This window comes from Mesoplodon mirus (genome assembly GCF_964341445.2).
Source record: "Mesoplodon mirus genome assembly, chromosome: X".
In the NCBI taxonomy this organism is placed as follows: domain Eukaryota; kingdom Metazoa; phylum Chordata; class Mammalia; order Artiodactyla; family Ziphiidae; genus Mesoplodon; species Mesoplodon mirus.
Genome location: NC_138981.1, coordinates 30,968,816 through 30,990,437, shown reverse-complemented (window position 1 = coordinate 30,990,437; position 21,622 = coordinate 30,968,816). Strand labels below are relative to the sequence as shown.

Below are 21,622 nucleotides of genomic sequence, written 5' to 3'. Positions count from 1 at the left end.
CAAATTGATAACTGCGGAGAAGCACACGGCATGAATAGAGTTGTTTACTCTATTTAATTTTCCTAAAGAACACTGTGAAACACAGAGATTTAGTTTTATCACCTAAGGTCTGGAAGCAGAATTCCAAGTACCCAGCTTTGCACCCCAGGCCAATCAAGTCAGAATCTCTAGGTGGGCTTAGTCATCAGAATTTTTCAGAACTCCTCCCCACCCTGAGTTATTCTAATATGTAGCTAAGGTTGAGAACTTTCGATAGTTCATTACTAGTAATGGCTGAGTAGCTTCAGTCTCTTTTTTTCTTTTTTTCACGTCACACTTCTCACCACTGTTTGACATTCTCACCTATGGCTGTGACAAGATCTCAATGGGAGGGAGTTGGGGTGGAAGTCAGACTTTGGTGACTTTCCTATATTGATTGTTTGCTTACTCTTATGGGAAATGAGTGAAAGTAGAAAATATAGCTGAGAACTCCTACATGAACGAATTAATTTAGACAAGTAGAATTTTCAGTATGGATGTTTGAAGATGAACTTGGCTTAGTTTTCTTATTTTCTTCTTTTTCCCCCCCAATTCCACATATGTTAATGCGCCAGTTACCTTGTATATATCTCTAAATCATTGTAGGAGCCGTGATAACTGTGTCTAAATAGCCACGCAAATGTCTGTAATTCTTAAGATTACACAGATACTTCAATCTGTAATTTTTTTTCCTTTTCCAGTAATCTCATATTTTGAATCTCCAATATGTAAGAACAGTCTAACATGGGTACCTGTTGAAATGCTCCACATCATTATGTGTTGATGATGCACATTTTATAGAGGAGAGTATGACCCCATTACTCATATTACCACTAGAAGCAGTGGGGTTGCTTAACAGTGATTGTAATAGCTAAATTGTTCTATTTCTTTTGTCTGGCAGGTTCCTGATCCCATCTTTTGCAGCCTCATATCCCACATAGTAGATTTATGTTCATGAGTAGAGGGGGAAAAAAAGAACAATTTAGGAAACAAACAAATTACCATCAAAGGAGAGGATCTCATAATCATCATAGAAAAGTGCTCCTGTATTTTGCTTATCAGGCTAGGACTTTTGGGTATTCCAGGTTCACTACAGACCAGATTTCTTCCTTCCATCTCTTTTTCCATCCCAGTGAATATCAGTAAAGAGAAATGAGTATCAATAAACAGAAAAGAGGGATCTTCTTTTTACTAAAGAAAGCTGTTAATTTAAGATGATTGCATTAGCTGCGCATCAAAATAATTCATAACTGAGGTCTTCCTGTATTTATTTAAGCTAAATCTTCTAACTCACTTTAAATATATTCGGCCATATTTAAATGTAAACATTCCAAACTCTCAAAATCAATGCTTAAAAAATAAAGACCTAAATGCAGATTTTGGTCTATCAGATTAAGTTTATGATTTCATTATGGAATAAAAAAGACTTTTATAGTGGAAATAGGCACATTAGATTGCCAAACGACTCAAAACAGTCTGACTTTACAGCCTACCTCACTGATTTATGAATTAGACAGTATAAATTTGCATAGGGAAATTCATTCTGGATTTATATAATAATGAAATAATTTAATCACAGAACAAGAAAATGGAGAGCTATTATAGATATTTGGGCTCCGATGTTAAACTCCACATAACCATAACAAATACTTTCCTTTCTTTTTACCCAGCAATATAGATATAGTGGTAAACACAATGCAATAATTTTAAATCTGTTCTAACACTGAAACGCTGCCTCTGTGTATTACTATATAGAACTGATTACTCCCCAACATAGAATGACTATTATTGTGATTTTGACCTGTTTAATAGTGTGGGAAATAATCACAAGCAAGAGTTGCAGAAGATGTGAAAGATTATATTTTTTTCATGTTCCACATTTTTTTTTAAGATGTTGGGGGTAGGAGTTTATTAATTTATTTATTTATTTTTGCTGTGTTGGGTCTTCGTTTCTGTGCGAGGACTTTCTCTAGTTGTGGCAAGCGGGGGCCACTCTTCATTGCGGTGCACGGGCCTCTCACTATCACGGCCTCTCTTGTTGCGGAGCACAGGCTCCAGACGCGCAGGCTCAGTAGGTGTGGCTCACGGGCCTAGTTGCTCCGCGACATGTGGGATCCCCCCAGACCAGGGCTCGAACCCGTGTCCCCTGCATTAGCAGGCAGATTCTCAACCACTGCGCCACCAGGGAAGCCCCTCCACATGTTTTAAAAGTACAAAGTATCCAAGATCCTCGAGTACATTTTCTTCTTTTAATTTTAGAATATGTGTTGTATGTGGCCATTTCCCCTTCTTGAGGATGCAATATCAAAATTACTGTCTGTTTAAAAATTACTCGTCTAACAGTGTTAAATTTCTCCATTCGTATTCTTAACCTGACATCTTCTAATATTTTTCTTTCTGAAATATTTTAGTTATTTTCTTTGGAGTCATTTTCTTTATTTGATGTGAGAAAAGCTTCAATAATTATTTGATACAAAGTTTCCTTTTTTCCATTAAATACTTTAGACAGTTACAGCTTAATTTTCCTTGCCATTTTCTGTCATTAATTTGATATATGAGAATGATCTGATGAGGTAAATCATGATAAAAAGCCCTGCTCTCTGCTCAGTTAATTGTAAAATGCTATATTGGAAATGTCATTAATGTTTGATTGATTTTTAGTTTTCTAATTTGCCCTTTACCATCTCTAATGGAAAAAATGGTTATATTCATTTCCACTGTTGTTTCCTACTTTCAATATATAGTGCTAGTTATGAACATAATTACTATATTGTCAAATGTCTTTTTTTGGTAAGGGCATGACGATATAATTAGCTTTATATTATTTCACTTTTATGAAAAACATCTAGTGATCCTGAGAAGTATTAGATTGAGAACTCCTTTTAGAGCATACGTGGGTATTCCAAATCAGCAGCACTCATTTGCTACTTCCTTTCATTTTGTTTCTTTTACAAATTACTGATTTTATATGAAGCTGACAGTTTCACAAGATCAGTTGTTTGTTTTCTTCAAACACTTATCATCCATATGCTGGTAGATGTATATTTTAGGTGAATATAGAACTCAAATAGTACAGTCTTTAGATCTTTAGCAGACCTTAGAAATCCGGTAGCCAACTATGTAAATCATTATCCTTTGGATGAAATCTTCCAATCCCAGTGTTTTCTTCTACATTAAAAAAGTTTTTTAAATGTTATTTTTTTCATTGTCTGATTATAGTATCAGGAAAGATGATGTAATATTCATCTTTTTTTAAGAGGAATTTGTAAATGGGAAATTGTCCATTTTGCCTATAATTTTCCATAATACTGTTATTTAAACAAATCACTTATCTATTTCACAATAAGCCTGCCCTAAAGTGATAAGGATTTTTAAATTATGTAGTGCCAGAATGATAATCTGATGACATTAAATAAAGTAGGTGGTAAAATATATCCTAAGTACAAACTAAAAATGAATTATCAGTTGAAAGTAAGAATTGTGGAATCAATTTTTAAAGGTGCTAGCTAAAGTATAAGTGTGATGCATGTTATACAGCCTTCCCAACGTAGAATCAATTGGAAATAGATGTCCATTTTTATCTTATCTTAATAATGAATTGAATTGTTATCACTAAATATATACATTAAATACATGAGATAGTTCTTCCCAAATCTACTTGTGTGATATACTCTGCCAAAGAAAAGCAAAAGGATAATTTGAGCAAAGAACTGTATCCCTCTTGGGTATTAATGCATATTAATATATAAAATATTCTGAGAAGTTCTGTAGCACGGACACATGATTATCCTTAATCTACAAAATATATTTAGCCCCTGTGCTCTTTTCATACATAATATACTCAATTTATAAGGAAATTTTGATCTCTAATCCTATTGGAATCATACTACAGATATGAGAATTTTTCTAGAAATGCTGCCTATAAATTATGATCAAATCTCAGTTTTATATGATGTTCAACCATCATTTTTTTTAGTTTTAATGATTTTAGTAGTGGTGACCTTTCTGAGAGTATAGAAATTCATCCTCTCAACAGTCTATGTAACTGCTTGATATAAATATGAACATTTCAAAGTCCATGTAATTCTTTGCATTGAAACTTCCAAATTGCCAAACTTTCCTTTCACGTGTTACATGGTCCTTCACATCCCCTTGTGACAGATGAAAGTTAAGTTTTTGGTCGTGTGTTTTTGTAAGTTATTGTTGTTCCTATTGTTTATAAGTCGACAACAGTATGGCTCATCTGGAAAAATGTGGAATTAATCATCAGAAGACCTGTGTTTCAATGATCACCTAAGTTATTTTGGTTTTCTTTTGTAATGCTATGCTACTGCAGGCAGCTCTGAGGGGGCAATCTTTAAGAAAAAAAAAAAACTATACAAATTACAAATAGAAAATTAAATACTGTTATAGAAGAATTCTTTCTGCAAGTGACCAGCCCTGAAACTTAAGGTTCAGTAGCTTTTCATTAATTCCTCCTCTAGATGGTAAGTTTTACTCTACCCAAATCCAGTTCTACTTCCGTGAAACTAAGTATTCACACTCTGCACACTCCAAACTCAGTCTTTTCTAGCGTGGTTCCTACAACCTGGAATGAATTCCCATTTTCTTATTATCTTATCTACCCCTCTAAAACCCCCTTATCAGCCATATGGAACTTAAATTATGCCAAATTCTTAAACTTTTACCAGATTCTATAGTAGAAATAAATATTTCTCTTCTCTTGTATGGCATAGCATGATTTTTTCCATTATATTGCACATATTTCTGCTTTGTAATTTACTTGTATCTCTATGTTCCGTTTCCCTAGAACAGATATTTTTTAAGAATAGGGTCAATGGTTTGTTCTCACTGTGTGGAATAAGGTGGTAGATGCAGAATCTCCTTCTTGAATTGAATGGATAAGCTAAGTATTACTAGTATGCAAATAAGATTAGATGTCTGTTTTTTTTTCTGATAAATGTCCAATAGGAGGATATTTTTGTTTTTAAATCATAATTTAAGAGACAGTATAGTTGTTTAAAGGGCATTGAATTTGCTACTTCCTAACTTTACCTTGGACAAGTCAACATTTCTCATCTCATTTGTAATTATAATTTAGGATGGTAAATACTTACCTTAGTTTGATTAGATAATTAAATGAATATATGTGAACTGTTGGGGCATAAGGTCACACAGATGTCCACTTTGGTGATGATGATAATAATGATTATTTCTTTCAGTGCTCTTCTCTCACCCCTCTAGTATAAAAGGCTAAGGGAATTAGGTGTATATTTCATTTTTTCCTCTACTATATATACCTTGAGTGCCAAATGGATGAATTAGTCAAAAACATGTGGACAGATACTGTTACAGGTATATAATTTGGACCCTCTGCTCTCTCTGAATATCTTTTTAATTTTTCACTCATCATTTTCCTTTCCCAGTTTCTGTAATGGCTATTCAACTTTCATCACTTTCATTTTGATTCCTCCTCAATCCTCTTCTCTCTCATCCTCAGCAGATATCAAGGGGCTCATGCTTATAGACAAATGATATATAATGACACTGACAATTTATGAGTAGATATTTGTGCAGACAACTTGAGCAGGTATTTTTACATATACTATCACCTCTAATCTTTTTACCAAAACCAATATAGTTGTCTGCTGCAGACATGAGAATTTTCCCAGATACCTTGCCTACAAATTATGATAATGCTTCATTGCTGGCTTGTCATTATCACCATCAGTTTAGAAATGAGAAAATTGAGGCTCAGAAAAGTTTGGTGCTTTGCCCAGGTGGCAAGTCAGAGCCCTGAGATTTAAATCCAGATTTCTCTTAACACTATTCTGATTCCCAGAGAGCATCAAGTAGGAAGCATTACACTTTCTGCTTCTCCACATCCAGAATCTTTATGTATTACCTTTGGCTTCTGAAAGAGTGGCACCTCTCCACCTGTCAATATTTTCCACTGATTATTGATCTTTGCCCTTCACTCCATTTCCTCTCATTTCCTCCAAGGTTTTTCTAATCAATTATCTTCATATATGCTTTAAAAAAATGCTTTGTCCATTGGCTTCTTTCATATGGCCTTAATAAGTGTTCAGTTCTCACTGACCCACATTTCATTTTGTGGGGAGACAAAAGTCTTCAAAAATGATTTAAAATGTTTTATAAGGGTATTTCCTTGTCCTTAATCAGTCTTCAGCCCTTGCAAACCTGATTTCTGCTCTTACCATCTATGGATTCTGTCCTAGCTACAGTGCTCATTGACCAGCTAATATGCCCTTATTAGTACTTATCTCATTTGATCTGTCTCAAAACTGACATCGTCGACCTCTCCCTCATTCTTAAAGCTCTCACAGCACTTGGTTTCAGTGGCACCCTCTCTCTTTCCTGGTTGTTCCTCTTCTTCTCTTAGACTGTTCCTTATCTTTCTTTGGTGTTTCCCTTCTTCTCCCATCCCTAAATTTTTCTGTTCTCCATGGTTCTCTCCTGACCCTCCCTTTCTATTTCCCTGTAATGTTTGAGTGCACTAAAATAAATACTGTTTGTACAAGTGATGCTGCTTCTTTTAAAAAAAATGCACACACATATGTAGCTATATATGATGATTAATAAAATACAAATTCATATCAAAGTATTACTGAGTTTATAGAAGAATTCTCTCATTATGAATTGCCTTAATAGTTAGATTAAGTATTAGCAGTAAAACCATTATCTGTGATTCTGATCACTTTTAAACTTCAAACTTTATCTTCATATTAAAAAAACTGGACACTTTTCATTTAGGCCATGAGGTTATTTAATACCTCATTCCAACCTACGTTTCTAGTTATATTTCTGCAAATGTGCATTAATTCTCTATGAATTATTTCACTTCTCCGAAACTCTTCACGTGGTTCAGTGCCTTGTCCACACCTTGTTTTCCCTCATTCAAGAATGCTTTTGTTTTTAAAACTCTCATCTCCTTGCATATCCAGTGTACTCTTTAGGACACTTAGGTACAAGTAACAAAAATGAATTAACTAAAGCCAAAACAAAAATGAGGGAAGGGAGCTGGTCATAAGGGCACAGGAATGTCTCATGGAAACCAAGGGCAAGAATAACGTTTTTACTCAGGAAGAGACTAGAACCTGTGTTTTGGTCACTTGTAACAGCAAATTATCATGTTCTCTTAATGGTTTTGTGAATTGAGAAGGCTCAGCTGGATGGTTTCTCTTGGGGTCTCTCATGTGATTGCGGGCACTTGTTTGCTGGTACTACAGTGACTTATAAACTCAAATAGGCTGGATGCCCAAGATGGTTCCCTCATGTCTAGCAGTTGATGCTCACTGTGAGCTGAAAGCTCACTTGGGACTATTCACTGAAACACTTCTCCACAGCTTCTCTATGTGGCTTAGGCTTTTCGTAGCATGTCAGATGAGTTCCAAGAGGGGGCATCCTAAGAGCGAGTGTTCCAAAAAGGCAGAAGTGGCGGCCACTAGGCCAGTTAAGGGCTTTTCCCATAAATGGCAGAGCATTACTTTTGCTCTGTTTTACTGGTCAAGGTAATCATAAGGCAGACCTAGATTTAAAGAGGTGAAGAAATAAACTCTGCCTCTTAGTGGGGGAATGGTAAGAGGAGTATGTGGTACGGACACTGTTGTTGCAGCCATCTTTGGCAGATGCTATCTACTTCAGCCTATGATTGAAAACCATCAGTATTTTTGTTCCTACTATCTCTTTCTTACTTCTCTCTCTGGTTATGGACCTTTGCTCTTCCTAAACTGACAGTGCAAACTAGGGACTTCATAAGCACAGCCTCATACGTGACACAGTTCCAAGCACCCACAGAGCTTGACCAGACTTTCTCCTGTCAGTTCCGAGAGAGAGTCTGATGGACCTAACTGGGCACAAGCATTCTTCATGTTCTAATTTTCCATGACTTGGAGGTGGCCAGAGTTATGTGACAGAGACATGGCTGTTATTGGCCCACCATTTTGAGGGGGTGAGACTTTTCCACCTGAGAAGTTAAGACCATAAACCTCCTAAAGCATCTGATGCCCTCAGCAATGCTTACTAATTATTCATAGTCTACTTTAACATCACGTCTCCTATGACATCTATTAACTCTCCTGTAAGTATTACTCTACTGTGTATACTCCCATTAAATTTTATCAGACTCCTTAGTATTTCTAGGTGTATGAACAATGCTATGCACTAACATGGATCCCTAACCCCCAAATTCTATGGTTCCTGGAGAATAGGTACATACCACTATTTCTTATGCAATGTTGTAGTTCAACCACTGAAGATACTATATATAGTAAAAATATATATGGATTTGCTTGAGTCTTTGCTCTTCTTTATTTTAAACCAGAATTCTAATCACTTAAATAATTTGTAATTACTTTGCCTTTATAATTATTAGGATCAGTATGCTAAGGAATAATATTAAGGTGTATCTGTACATTTATAACCTTGTATTCTGAAAAACTCCTTCACCACTTAACCCATTTTCTTGGAATAATTCTCATTACTCATTTCAGGGCTGTAGTTCTCTGTGGTAACTGCTAAGCAAACTGATGTTATTTTCTAGTAATATGTGCCAGAATTGACTCCAATTGGTGTAAATTAGGTTATATTAATATGCATTATACAAACTGTTTTGCATGGAAATTTTATGGGCCCTGTGGTATAAGTTAATTATTTTCTTCTTCTCTTATTTACGATAATCTGACAATGACTGAATTTTAAATTAGAATAACTTGACCAGTAGCTAATTTTTGCTGGATCTGGTAGAAAGAAATGAATAAATTTATTGTTTTTGTCTCTGCACACTACCGATTTGACCCACTCCTGTAACTGGCTCAGAAGTGTGTAAGTCAAATACAGACATACTTTTAAATACAACTTGATCAAAAATGTCCTTACTCATTTTAGAAAATATATAAATATTTTATATTAATTTAAAGTTTAAAAAACAGTCTCTGTAGGAAGCTATTAAGTATGTATCATACAAAAAGCAAGGCCAGTCGAGACATTTAGCTTCCCTTTCCTAGATACATAGCTTCCCTGAAATTTAACTGAAATATGGCATAGAATTTCTGAGTAAAGATCACTTTTAAGGAATATTGTCCACATTCAACTTTCTCATTATGCCTTATCGCTGCCGTAGTTGGCTTTTTTTTTAATAAAGGCTAACATCTTTGGTCAGCTTTGAGTGTAAATACAAAGATAAAAGAATATAAATTTCACATATTAGATATAAATAGATACTTCCTACTGAAAATTATATCTGAAACAGCTATTCATTATCACTGATTCAAAAGGATAATTTATTTTTATTAATAAGCCCAATAGGAGATAAATAAGTTATTTCATTTTTGATAACTTCTGATAAGTAAAAAAATCAATTTATTGTCATTTTGAAAGAGGCTACATTGTAATAATGTTTTGAGAGAGTTTCAAATACCATTTTCTTGGAAGGTGAGTTGTTCTTTGCAGTAACTTGCAGAGCATGCTGACTTATAATGCTGTCCTCCCGACAGAAAATCCAATCTGATTTGACAAGTCATGAGATCAGTTTAGAAGAAATGAAGAAACATTACCAGGGAAAGGAAGCTGCCCAAAGGGTACTATCCCAAATTGAAGTGACGCAGGTATGTATTATTCCATTAACTAAGGAGCTTGTTTTAGAATATAGTCTATATTAGATAACTTGCTTATTAGCAAATTGGAATTAAGGGCATTAGTTGAAAACTACAAATAATATATAAATGATACAGACTATTTTGAATTGTACATTTTAAGGATAAAATAGGTTAATAAATTGTCATTTATTTAGTATCACATTAAGAACAATTACTAAATTCTTCTCCCAAATGCATGTATTCTTTGTGCTGGGCAAATGAAAAAAGGGTTTCTTCAGTTTGTTTTTATTTTTATTCTTGTATATCTTCCAGAATTAAGGAAAATATATTAACAAGAATATGACTGGTTATTATTTGGAAGGCAAAATTAAATTGGTGCTTTTTCTTTACAGAAAAAATTGCAAGATGTTTCCATGAAGTTTCGATTATTCCAGAAGCCAGCCAATTTTGAGCAGCGTCTACAGGAAAGTAAGATGATTTTAGATGAAGTGAAGATGCACTTGCCTGCATTGGAAACAAAGAGTGTTGAACAGGAAGTAGTACAGTCACAGTTAAATCACTGTGTGGTATGTATTTCAGATGGCAAATATGCAGCTACCCCTTGACTTTCCTTATTGGAATAAGGAACAATATTTGCTATAAGAACAAAAACAATATTTGGTATAAGAACAATATTTGGTATAAGAAAAAAGGTGTATTGAGAGACAAGAACTGTTACTGAAGTAGTAGCCACTTAATACCTCTTCTGAAAATGTCTTCTTTGAGTCTATAATTTTTCAAGGACTGTGCAGAATATAAAGGAAATTGCCTTTGTTTAATTCTTATGGAACTTTGAAAATATTTTTAAATGGAAATCCTGGAAAGAAATATGTTAGTCTGGAAACAGCAACAACAGCAGTATCTGCAGTAATAAAAACAATTCTAGAAATGAATGCCAAGGAAGCTAAGTGATCCACACAAGTCACCTTTAATTCTCAAGGCCACAGATTAAATGAGAGAAGTTAAAGACAAGCAAGTGAAAGGCAAAAGCAAAATTCCAATCCAGGCACGCTTACTCCAAACCCTAGTATCTTTCCATTAAATATCAGGGCTGGATATGCAGTGAAATTCTGCCAGACCACAAAGACAGAATAAAGAGGCACCGACTATTAGCCTGTAGTGTAAATCTTCACTACAGGGATTTCGAGCAGTGTTCTTTGTTCCACTTATTGAAAATTCACCAAGTCAGATGACTCTTCTGATAACGTAAAGCTGAATTATGAGGGCATCTACTAGAGTAATATAAGTATTATTATAAATGTGTGTGTACTATGGAGTATCAGGGTAGAAATTCACATAAAATAAAAACACTGAGTGCTATTAACATTAATGGGAAAAAAGTTTATTTAGTACTTTGTGTTTAAGTATTGTTCCTGCTTCTACTCCACGACATAAATGAGAAAGAAACCCTTGGGTACATTTCAGTCATATCATTATGAATGGGAAAATATCATTCTTTTAAACAAAAATTTTCTTTGTGAAAAATGATGGAGTAATTTTTATTCAGTAACATAGCTTAATAACACAGGCTGCATTTCAATGGCATCATTATAAATATTCTCACCCCCAAAAGAAATTTTGAATATCATTTTATATATTAGCTGGTATTAGATAAGTAACATTAGGAATACATGGGAGCATATTTCCTCTTACATTTAAAAAAAATTGAAAGCAAAATGACCCACATACATTATCATCATGGCTAAGTATATTCACAAAGGGAGAGCGGTTCATTCTTTTCTAGGAACAGGTCTCTAATGTTACCTCATAAAACTTGTCTGCTAGTAAATATGAACTGAAAAAAAAAAAAAAAAAAACACCCTACCTGCACCCAGGTGTTACTATGCCCTGACTCAGTACAGAGGAAACAGATCAAAGTATTTACTCAATCTAGTTCTGGTTCTGGTTTAAATGTCAGTACCAATTCAAGTCGTTCTTCCATAAGGATATATTTTCTTTACAACTTTTGTAATTTTTCATTACTTAAGATGCTCTCTTACATATACTATAATCATGGCATTTGCTTTCAGGTAATTTTTGTTCTGTTAAAAAAAGTCTTACAGGGACTTCCCTGGCGGTCCAGTGGTTAAGACTCCATGCTTCCAATGCAGGGGGCACGGGTTCTATCCCTGGTCGGGGAACTAAGATCCCATATGCTACATGGCGCGGCCTTAAAAAAAAAGTCTTACAAACATGAACACAAACAAATATAAAGGCTATTTTCCTTTCTTAATGATAAATATTTTATCTGTCTATTGAATGATATGATGTAAATGGCTATTTAGTACTTTGAGTGAGCTTTCCTCATAAAGGTAAATAATTGACATTTAAAAAAATTTAAATAGTAAGTCATTTGGAAGTATCTCTGATTTCAAAATTCAAGAATTCAGTCCCAGTGTGCTAATTAATGATTTAAATGTTTCTGAATACCCAGATATGTTTATAAGTCCTAAGATAGAAGTAAATTAAAAAATCATATGGGAAGTTCAGAAAGAACTCACAATTATTAATAAAGGAATAATAACATCAGGCAATCATCAAAGAAGGGATTAAGGTGGAAATATTTATGTATGTAGCCTTAATGAATAGGATAATTGCTTAGCATTTACAAAATGCTTTGTTTTAAACACTGATTTTCAACTGAAAAGAAAAAAACCTAATTTCTTTCCTGACTCCCAAATAACAGCAATTACCTACTAGCAGCTTTATTTCTTAGTACCAATAAAATAAATATTTGTTGTTCAGACTCACCAATGAAAAAATTAATGCAGCAATGTATAAGTAAACTATTACATATGCATGTATACATATAGACATATACATATGTACATGTATGCATGCATACATATATACATACATTCAAATGCACATATCTTTCCAAGTAAAATAACTACAAGGAAAAGCTATGACATTTGTTTCATGAGGATTTGTTATGACAGTATACTACTGTGAACCAATATATATGTTTTTTATAGTTGTGATGTACATGTGAGTTTTACATAATATTTTCTATCAGTCTATAGTTAATTAATCAGCCCCATTAAGAAAATAAATTTGTATAATTAATTAACATTTAAAATTACCCTCCCTCCTTATATATGATTTAATATATATTGAAATTATGGTCTGGAAATTTAGATGTTTTATCCCGACTGTAATGTAGCACCATGAGAACAACACTGAACATGTCTGCCTTGGCCACCACTGATTCTCTAGTGACTCAAATACTGTCTGGTATAAGCAGGCACTCAACAAATACCTGGGGAATGAGTAAATGAATTTTTCCAAACTCACAGCTAGAATTATATAATTGTAACATTTAAAAAGTTGGGTTGGCCAAAAAGTTTGTTTGGTTTTTACTGTAAGATGGCTCCACTAGCACTTAGTTGTGTTTAACTTCATTCAAAACAATTTTGTTAGCTTGTATTGTGACACCTGTCATATCAGCATGCATCTAAAAAAAAAACACATCAAGATTGGTGAATTTTTGTGTAGCCATTTTAATATTGAAGATGGGAGAAAAAAAGCAACGTTTTCAGCATCTTATGCTTTATTATTTCAAGAAAGGTAAAAACGCAAAAAAAATTTATTCAGTGTATGGAGAAGGTGCTGTGGCTGATCAAACACGTCAAAAGTGGTTTGCCGGGCTCCCTGACTTCAGACTATACTACAAAGCTACAGTAATCAAGACAGTATGGTACTGGCACAAAAACAGAAATATAGATCAATAGAACAGGATAGAAAGCCCAGAGATAAACCCACGCACATATGGTCACCTTATCTTTGATAAAGGAGGCAAGAATATACAGTGGAGAAAAAACAGCCTCTTCAATAAATGATGCTGGGAAAACTGGACAGCTACATGTAAAAGAATGAAATTAGAACACTCCCTAACACCATACACAAAAATAAACTCAAAATGGATTAAAGACCTAAATGTAAGGCCAGAAACTATCAAACTCTTAGAGGAAAAGATAGGCAGAACACTCTATGACATAAATCACAGCAAGATCCTTTTTGACCCACCTCCTAGAGAAATGGAAATAAAAACAAAAATAAACAAATGGGACCTAATGAAACTTCAAAGCTTTTGCACAGCAAAGGAAACCATAAACAAGATGAAAACACAACCCTCAGAATGGGAGAAAATATTTGCAAATGAATCAACGGACAAAGGATTAATCTCCAAAATATACAAGCAGCTCATGCAGCTCAATATCAAAAAAGCAAACAACCCAATCCAAAAATAGGCAGAAGACCTAAATAGACATTTCTCCAAAGAAGATATACAGATTGCAAACAAACACATGAAAGAATGCTCAACATCATTAATCATTAGAGAAATGCAAATCAAAACTACAGTGAGATATCATCTCACACCAGTCAGAATGGCCATCATCAAAAAATCTCCAAACAATAAATGCTGGAGTGGGTGTGGAGAAAAGGGAACCCTCTTGCACTGTTGGTGGGAATGTAAATTGATACAGCCACTATGGAGAACAGTGTGGAGGTTCCTTAAAAATAGAACTACCATACGACCCAGCAATCCCACTACTGGGCATATACCCTGAGAAAACCGTAATTCAAAAAGAGTCATGTACCAAAATGTTCATTGCAGCTCTATTTACAATAGCCAGGACATGGAAGCAACCTAAGTGTCCATCAACAGATGAATGGATAAAGAAGATGTGGCACATGTATACAATGGAATATTACTCAGCCATAAAAAGAAACGAAATTGAGTTATTTGTAGTGAGGTGGATAGACCTAGAGTCTGTCCTACAGAGTGAAGTAAGTCATAAAGAGAAAAACAAATATCATATGCTAGCACATATATATGGAATCTAAAAAAAAAAAAAAGTTGGTCCTGAAGGACCTAGGGGCAAGACAAGAATAAAGACGCAGACCTACTAGAGAATGGACTGGATGATATGGGGAGGGGAAAGGGTACGCTGGGACAAAGTGAGAGAGTGGCATGGACATACATACTACCAAACGTGAAATAGATAGCTAGTGGGAAGCAACCGCATAGCACAGGGAGATCAGCTCGGTGCTTTGTGACCACCTAGAGGGGTGGGATCGGGAGGTTGGGAGGGAGGGAGATGCAAGAGGGAAGAGATATGGGGATATATGTATATGTATAACTGATTCACTTTGTTATAAAGCAGAAACTAACACACCATTGTAAAGCAATTATACTCCAATAAAGATGTTTAAAAAAAAAAAGTGGTTTGCGAAGTTTCGTGCTGGAGATTTCTCACTGGATGACGCTCCAGGGTTGGGTAGACCAGTTGATGTTGATAGCGATTGAGACATTTTTTGAGAACTATCAATGTTATACCATGCAGGAGATAGCCAACATACTCAAAATATCCAAATCAAGCGTTGAACATCATTTGCACCAGCTTGGTTATGTGAATTGCTTTGGTGTTTGGGTTCCACATAAGTTAAGTGAAAAAATACTTCTTGACCGTATTTCCACATGCGATTCTCTACTTAAATGTAATGAAAACGTTCTGTTTTGAAAACAAATTGTGACGGCTGATGGAAAGTGGATACTGTACAACAGTGTGGAACGGAAGAGATCGTGGGCCAAGCAAAATGAACCACCACCAACCACGCCAAAGGCCGGTCTTCATCCAAAGAAGGTGATGTTCTGCATATGATGGGATTGGAAGGGAGTCCTGTATTACGAGCTTTTTCTGGAAAACCAAACGATTAATTCCATCAAGTACTGCTCCTAAATAAATCAACTGAAAGCAGCACTTGACAAAAAGAGTCCAGAATTAGTCAATAGAAAATGCATAATCTTCCATCAGGATAACGCAAGACCGCATGTTTCTTTGATGACCAGGCAAAAACTGTTACAGCTTGGCTAGGAAGTTCTGATTCATCTGCTGTATTCACCAGACATTGCACCTTCAGATTTCCATTTATTTCAGTCTTTACAAAATTCTCTTAATAGAAAACCTTTCAATTCCCTGGAAGACCATAAAAGCCACCTGGAACAGTTCTTTGCTCAAAAAGATAAAGACATTTTGCGAAGGTGGAACTATGAAGCTGCCTGAAATGGCAGAAGGTAGTGGAACAAAACAATGAATGTGTTGTTCAATAAAGTTCTTGGTGAAAGTGAAAAATGTGTCTTTCATTTTTACTTTAAAAACTGAAGGAACCTTTTGACCAACCCTATAGAAATCATATAACTTTTAGAAATGATCTTTATAAACTTGGAATGAAGAATTAAATATATGTGTTATGTACCCTTACTTTGGTAAGTATAACTACACAATATGCATGTCTTTATGTGTACATATAATTAAAAATAGAAGCATTAAATCAACAGAAAATGCAAAAGCTGGATATTGACCACAGCTGCAAAATGCTACTCCATTAAAACTGTAACCATAGAATAGCATTTCAGATGATCTCTACCCCTGTTTCTTTTTATTTATAATAGTATGAACTAGACACTATTGCTTATTATTCTGTTTTTTTTATGTTTTAACTTAGAACTTGTATAAAAGTCTGAGTGAAGTGAAGTCTGAAGTGGAAATGGTGATTAAAACTGGACGTCAGATTGTACAGAAGAAGCAGACGGAAAACCCTAAAGAGCTTGATGAAAGAGTAACGGCTTTGAAATTGCATTATAATGAGCTGGGAGCAAAGGTGTGTGCATGCTGAAACCATAAGCACTGGCTACTTCCCACTTTCCTTATATATTGTAAAGTAAGAGTCAGTAATTATGCACAATTAATGTCTTAGGAAGGCTAAATCATTTACTCCCTACAGATAGATAGATACATGGATACATAGATACGTACATATATACATACATAGAGAGAGAGAGAGATAAATTCCAATTTGCAGTTCTTAAGAAACAGTAATTAATCAGCGAGGGTCTTCTTTTCAGTCTACATTAAAAAATATGTACAGCTCAGAGAGATTTTTATTGGTCCATCAGATAATTCTAAAAGGGTTTCTTTGTTCTAAACTTGCCCCTTCTTTTCATTGTCTATATTTACTTGTGATGACTCAAAGGCTGGTAATTTTATAAACTAATATACCTACTTATATTTAGGACTTATATTTAGGTACAGTGGAGTTGATACATTCTACATAGAAAGAGCTTTACTAAGACCAGTGGGGAGAAAAGAGTCTGTTTTTACGGCTCAGGTTCCCAACTTTATTGAATATAACAACATCAATGAGAAAATTGTCACTTCATCTTAGACACAAATGTAAATGTTGCCCATATTTGAGAAGTAGCCATGCAGAGTCAGAATTCTAATATTGCACCCTGAAAGTATATTGAAGGTTATGTCTTGAAGCTACAAATTGCAGATTACTTATCACTGAAAGTGAGTTTTAGATTCAAATGAAAATCTGAAAATCACCATTCATATTAGTTGATAGTCTTTATTTTTATATTTTAAAAACCTTCTAATTTAAAGTTTTGAGGGGCTTCACTGGTGGCGCAGTGGTTGAGAGTTCGCCTGCCGATTCAGGGGACACGGGTTCGTGCCCTGGTCTGGGAAGATCCCACGTGCAGCTGAGTGGCTAGGCCCGTGAGCCATGGCCGCTGAGCCTGCGCATCTGGAGCCTGTGCTCTGCAACGGGAGAGGCCACAATGGTGAGAGGCCCGCGTACCGCAAAAAAAAAAAAAAAAATTTTTGAAAGAGAATTAGCTGTTTCAAATATAAATTATTGTCTGGGCCTTTTCTTTGCCTTGAAGAATTTGCACAAAATCTTTGCCTTTGCAAGAGTAAATTTAACATAAAGTAATGTAGAATAAATCACTTTGAATTTAAAACAATAAAAATGACATTAGAAGACTATTAGTGTCCTGAGTTGATTATTATTAAGGAGTGAATGATTCTTACAATGATGTGAAGACCTATTTATCCCTGAAAATGTAGATTTGGAAGTGTATGTTTAACCATTTGGCACTGAGTAATATCATTAAAGCAAAATGAACGATTACTAAGAAATCATACTTAGCTTTAAAAGCATGACAGAACACAGCAAAAATGTGGGGCAGGCATTTATTTTGGAAATAAAGATTTAGAAACATTAGTGATAAAGGGGATATGTACAAATATCGTATTATAAAATGGCAGAAGTCATGTATTCCTTTTCTGAGAAAAAAATGTTCGTATTTAAATCTTCCAAGCACCTTCAACAGTAGTGGTTTTGTTTTATGGAAACAGAGGATATGTTAATGTATTATTCTTTTTTTATAAATATACAAACCCTTCTATTTTAATGGTCTTCAGAATTTAAATCATTTTACTTGCCTCAGTTCAATATATTGTTACTTTTTTGTATTAGTCAGCTTAGGCTGCCATAACAAAATACCATAGACTTTTTTTTTTTTTTTTTTTTTTTGCAGTACGTGGGCCTCTCACTGTTGTGGCCTCTCCCATTGCGGAGCACAGGCTCCGGACGCGCAGGCTCAGCGGCCATGGCTCACGGGCCCAGCCGCTCCATGGCCTGTGGGATCTTCCCAGACCGGGGCACGAACCCGTGTCCCCTGCATCGGCAGGCGGACTCTCAACCACTGCGCCACCAGGGAAGCCCCTACCATAGACTTTTTTACCATCCTTTTTTTTCAACCAACCAACTCACACAAGATGTAGGCACATCAGGAAAAGTGGTGGAGAAACACAAATTTGTTCATTCTCTGTGTGAGAACATGGAACAATTTGACTTTGAGGGTCTTAGTTTTAAACACTGAGAACTGGAACACAGGATCAAGTCATGATTTCTCTATTATTGAGAGTGAAAATTTTGTTATGGTATCAAATTTTGTTGCCCCCTTTGGGTAATAAATGTATATTTAAGGAGGAAGCGACCTATTCTTTGTGTTGTTTTTGTGCAAAAGTGAGACACTTTAAAGGTGCAATGACAATAAGATTGGCTATTCTAAATATTTTATAAATATTTTTGCCTTTGGAGAGAAATAGTATTCTTTCCCCATTTTGATTCCTTACCAGCAAGGGCAAGCCTCATTTGTAAATGTTCTTGCCCATCTCTTTGACAGATGACTGAAGGGTTTCTAAAAGAAACGTGCCATATCTTCAGTTTGATTTATATCATTCTATTTATTTTAAAAATTTGTCCATAATTTATTTTTTATTTATATTAGAGAAAATAATAATACCTTTTCTTTCTACCTGATGCAGGACACTATCTTTTGGAGAAACGATCTCATCTTCCCTAGACTGTTCTTATTCACTATTAATATTCAGAATTTTTCTAAAATATTTTTAAAAAGTAAGAAAAAGATTATTTTAAAATGACAAAAATATGAAATTTCCAGTTAAGTAGCTAAAATTAAACTTGAATTTAAAAAGTAAACCAAACTACATTTTATTATCATTCTTTCCAGGTAACAGAAAGAAAGCAACAGTTGGAGAAATGCTTGAAATTGTCCCGTAAGATGCGAAAGGAAATGAATGCCTTGACAGAGTGGCTGGCAGCTACAGATATGGAATTGACAAAGAGATCATCAGTTGAAGGAATGCCTAGTAATTTGGATTCTGAAGTTGCCTGGGGAAAGGTAAAACCTATATCACTGAAGGTTATTTTTAGCATACATGAAAACATACAGCAATATGATTTTTCAAGGAACTATTAGTGTGCAACAATAATAGATTCATAAATATTATTGTGCTTCATTCTCCCGTTCCTCAAAAATTCATCAGTAGTTTAACTGTATATTTCAAGATTACAATAGAGCCAGTGGGAAGCTTTAGCAAGTGTCTCTCCAAAGCTTGTTTAGAATTAGGTAGGTTATGAATAAAAATATATTCATAAAAATATATACATCCATTAAAATATATACATCAATCCTTAAAAATATATACATCATTAGTCAGAAAGTCAGTCCAAAGATGAGATTCTATGTTCCCTAGCTTGCCTAAGAGAGACTATTCAGGTGGACCCCACAGCCACGAGGAAGGCAAAGATGTGGAGACTGCAGACAGTTGGGCAGGACAGACTCGCAAGATCAGCAGATTGTTGATGTCTCAACAATAGAAAAAATCTCATGGGGTCTGTATGACCACTATCGTTTCCATCACCAAATGACACGGGATTTCCTTTAATCCTCAGCTGGTAGATTCTTGCTGTTTCTCTAAAATCCAATCAGACATCATTGTTCTCTACAGTTCAAGGTCAAGGTACTAATAGCTTAATATTTTTTTTCAGTTGATATATTACTGCATTACTTAAAAGTATGTTGATATAAAGTAAATAGTTGATATTAATAATGCGTTTTCACCTTAAACTTTGCCAAGCCTTTGGGCACTTAGAAAAAAATAAATCATAGCACGCTCTGCCCCCTCATTTTTTAAAATTAACAAACGTGCCTGCGTTAACTAGATGTTTAAGAGATCTGTGCTTTATTTTGAATTCAAGAAGCCTATCTAGATTATCCAAATTTGGGAAATTTTAATTGCATTATGTAAAAACTTAGTCATACAGTGAGATCAAAACTGAAAACTGATTTTCTTTATGTAGATTCAGATGACAAGTAGATGTAAAAATTTGTTACATACAATTTTTGTCAAATAAACAGTAGAGAATAAATGTCTTTTTCTTCCCTTTCAGAATAGATTTGTTGTTAGAGATAAGATACTTACTTGCAGTTATTAGTTCAGGATCGTATATATTGTGAGATTTATTAGAGTAGTGAGTGTACCGAGGGTACAGATTAGAAGTGACATTGGCTTTTTATTTCCCCTTATCACCCAAACAAACATCATATTTCTATGTGATAATTGAGTTGGGATCAATGACAATCATGTATTTAGGTGCAGGCTGGGCTGCTATAAGAAATAAGCCAAAATTCCATTTGCCAGATCTTAATCACATGATCATATCTAGCCTTCAGGGAGGGTGGCGAAAGATGGTCTCTATCTGGCTGGGTAGCCAGTGTGTCCTGCTGAAATGATGAGTAGGTCTTATACTAATATGAAGAAAGAGAGAATGCATTCTCGGGGACAGAAAGCAGTTTTGGCCAGAGCAGTATCAACTTTTCCTTTTCCATCCTAAGATAAAGACAGAGAAAGTCCTGAATGATCTATCTCTCTATATATATATGACCTACTGATGGCAGTTTCAACCATAAGTACTCATAAATAAAAAAGCCCAGAAAATATTTATGATCTATTAAAGTATAAAATATGGTAAAACATCCATGGGACATGTAGAGGATTCATGAAAATGATCCAGGCTTCATTCTGTCATCCTTCCCTTAATGCTAGGGACAATATATTTGGTTGTTCATATCCAGTTTAATGGATATGTTAGTTTACTAGGGCGGCCTAACAAAATACCACAGACTGAGAGGCTTAATTAAACAACAGAAGTTTATTTTCTCACATTTCTGGAGGCTGGAAGTCTGGGGTCAAGACTTTGGCAGGGTTGTTTTTTTCTGAGGACCCTCTCCATGTCTTGTAAATAGCTGTCTTCAGATGGTCTTCCCTCTGTACATGCATGTCTCCCAATTTCTCTTATAAGGAAACCAGTCATATTGGATTAGGGTCTACCCTAATGACCTTTTTTTTTTTAACTTAATTACCTCTTTTAATGTCCTATCTGCAAATAGGGTCACATTCTGAGGTACTGGGGTTAGGTACTGGGGTTAGGACTTCATCATATGAATATTTAGGGGACACAATTCATCCCATATTACTAGAGTAGCTTTCTAAATATAATGAGGAATGCTAACATAATGGTGCACAAACGAGTAGAGCTATACATGAAGGGAATTTGAACAATTCTGACTATAATTTATAACTGACTGAGGTGAAACTACAGAAGTATGCCACATATGAACTCAAAATTCCGGAGTCTCCATAAGGTCATTGAATATGTCACCTAAGGAGATATGTTTGCTTTAGCCTCACCATAAAATCATTAAAATATCATAAGATAAAGAACTT

The 21,622-nt window shown here is 34.8% G+C and overlaps 1 protein-coding gene across 2 annotated transcripts in view; it reads left to right on the top strand.

Annotated features, from left to right (window-relative positions):
- The window catches only part of DMD (dystrophin), a 2,064,872-nt gene that overhangs the window by 804,246 nt on the left and 1,239,004 nt on the right, over positions 1-21,622 (top strand). For both annotated transcript variants that reach the window (XM_082609524.1, XM_082609523.1), the window contains exons 31-34: positions 9,534-9,644; positions 10,028-10,201; positions 16,185-16,340; positions 19,063-19,233. In XM_082609524.1, coding sequence (XP_082465650.1) covers positions 9,534-9,644; positions 10,028-10,201; positions 16,185-16,340; positions 19,063-19,233 — 612 coding nt within the window. The remainder of the gene's footprint in view (positions 1-9,533; positions 9,645-10,027; positions 10,202-16,184; positions 16,341-19,062; positions 19,234-21,622) is intronic.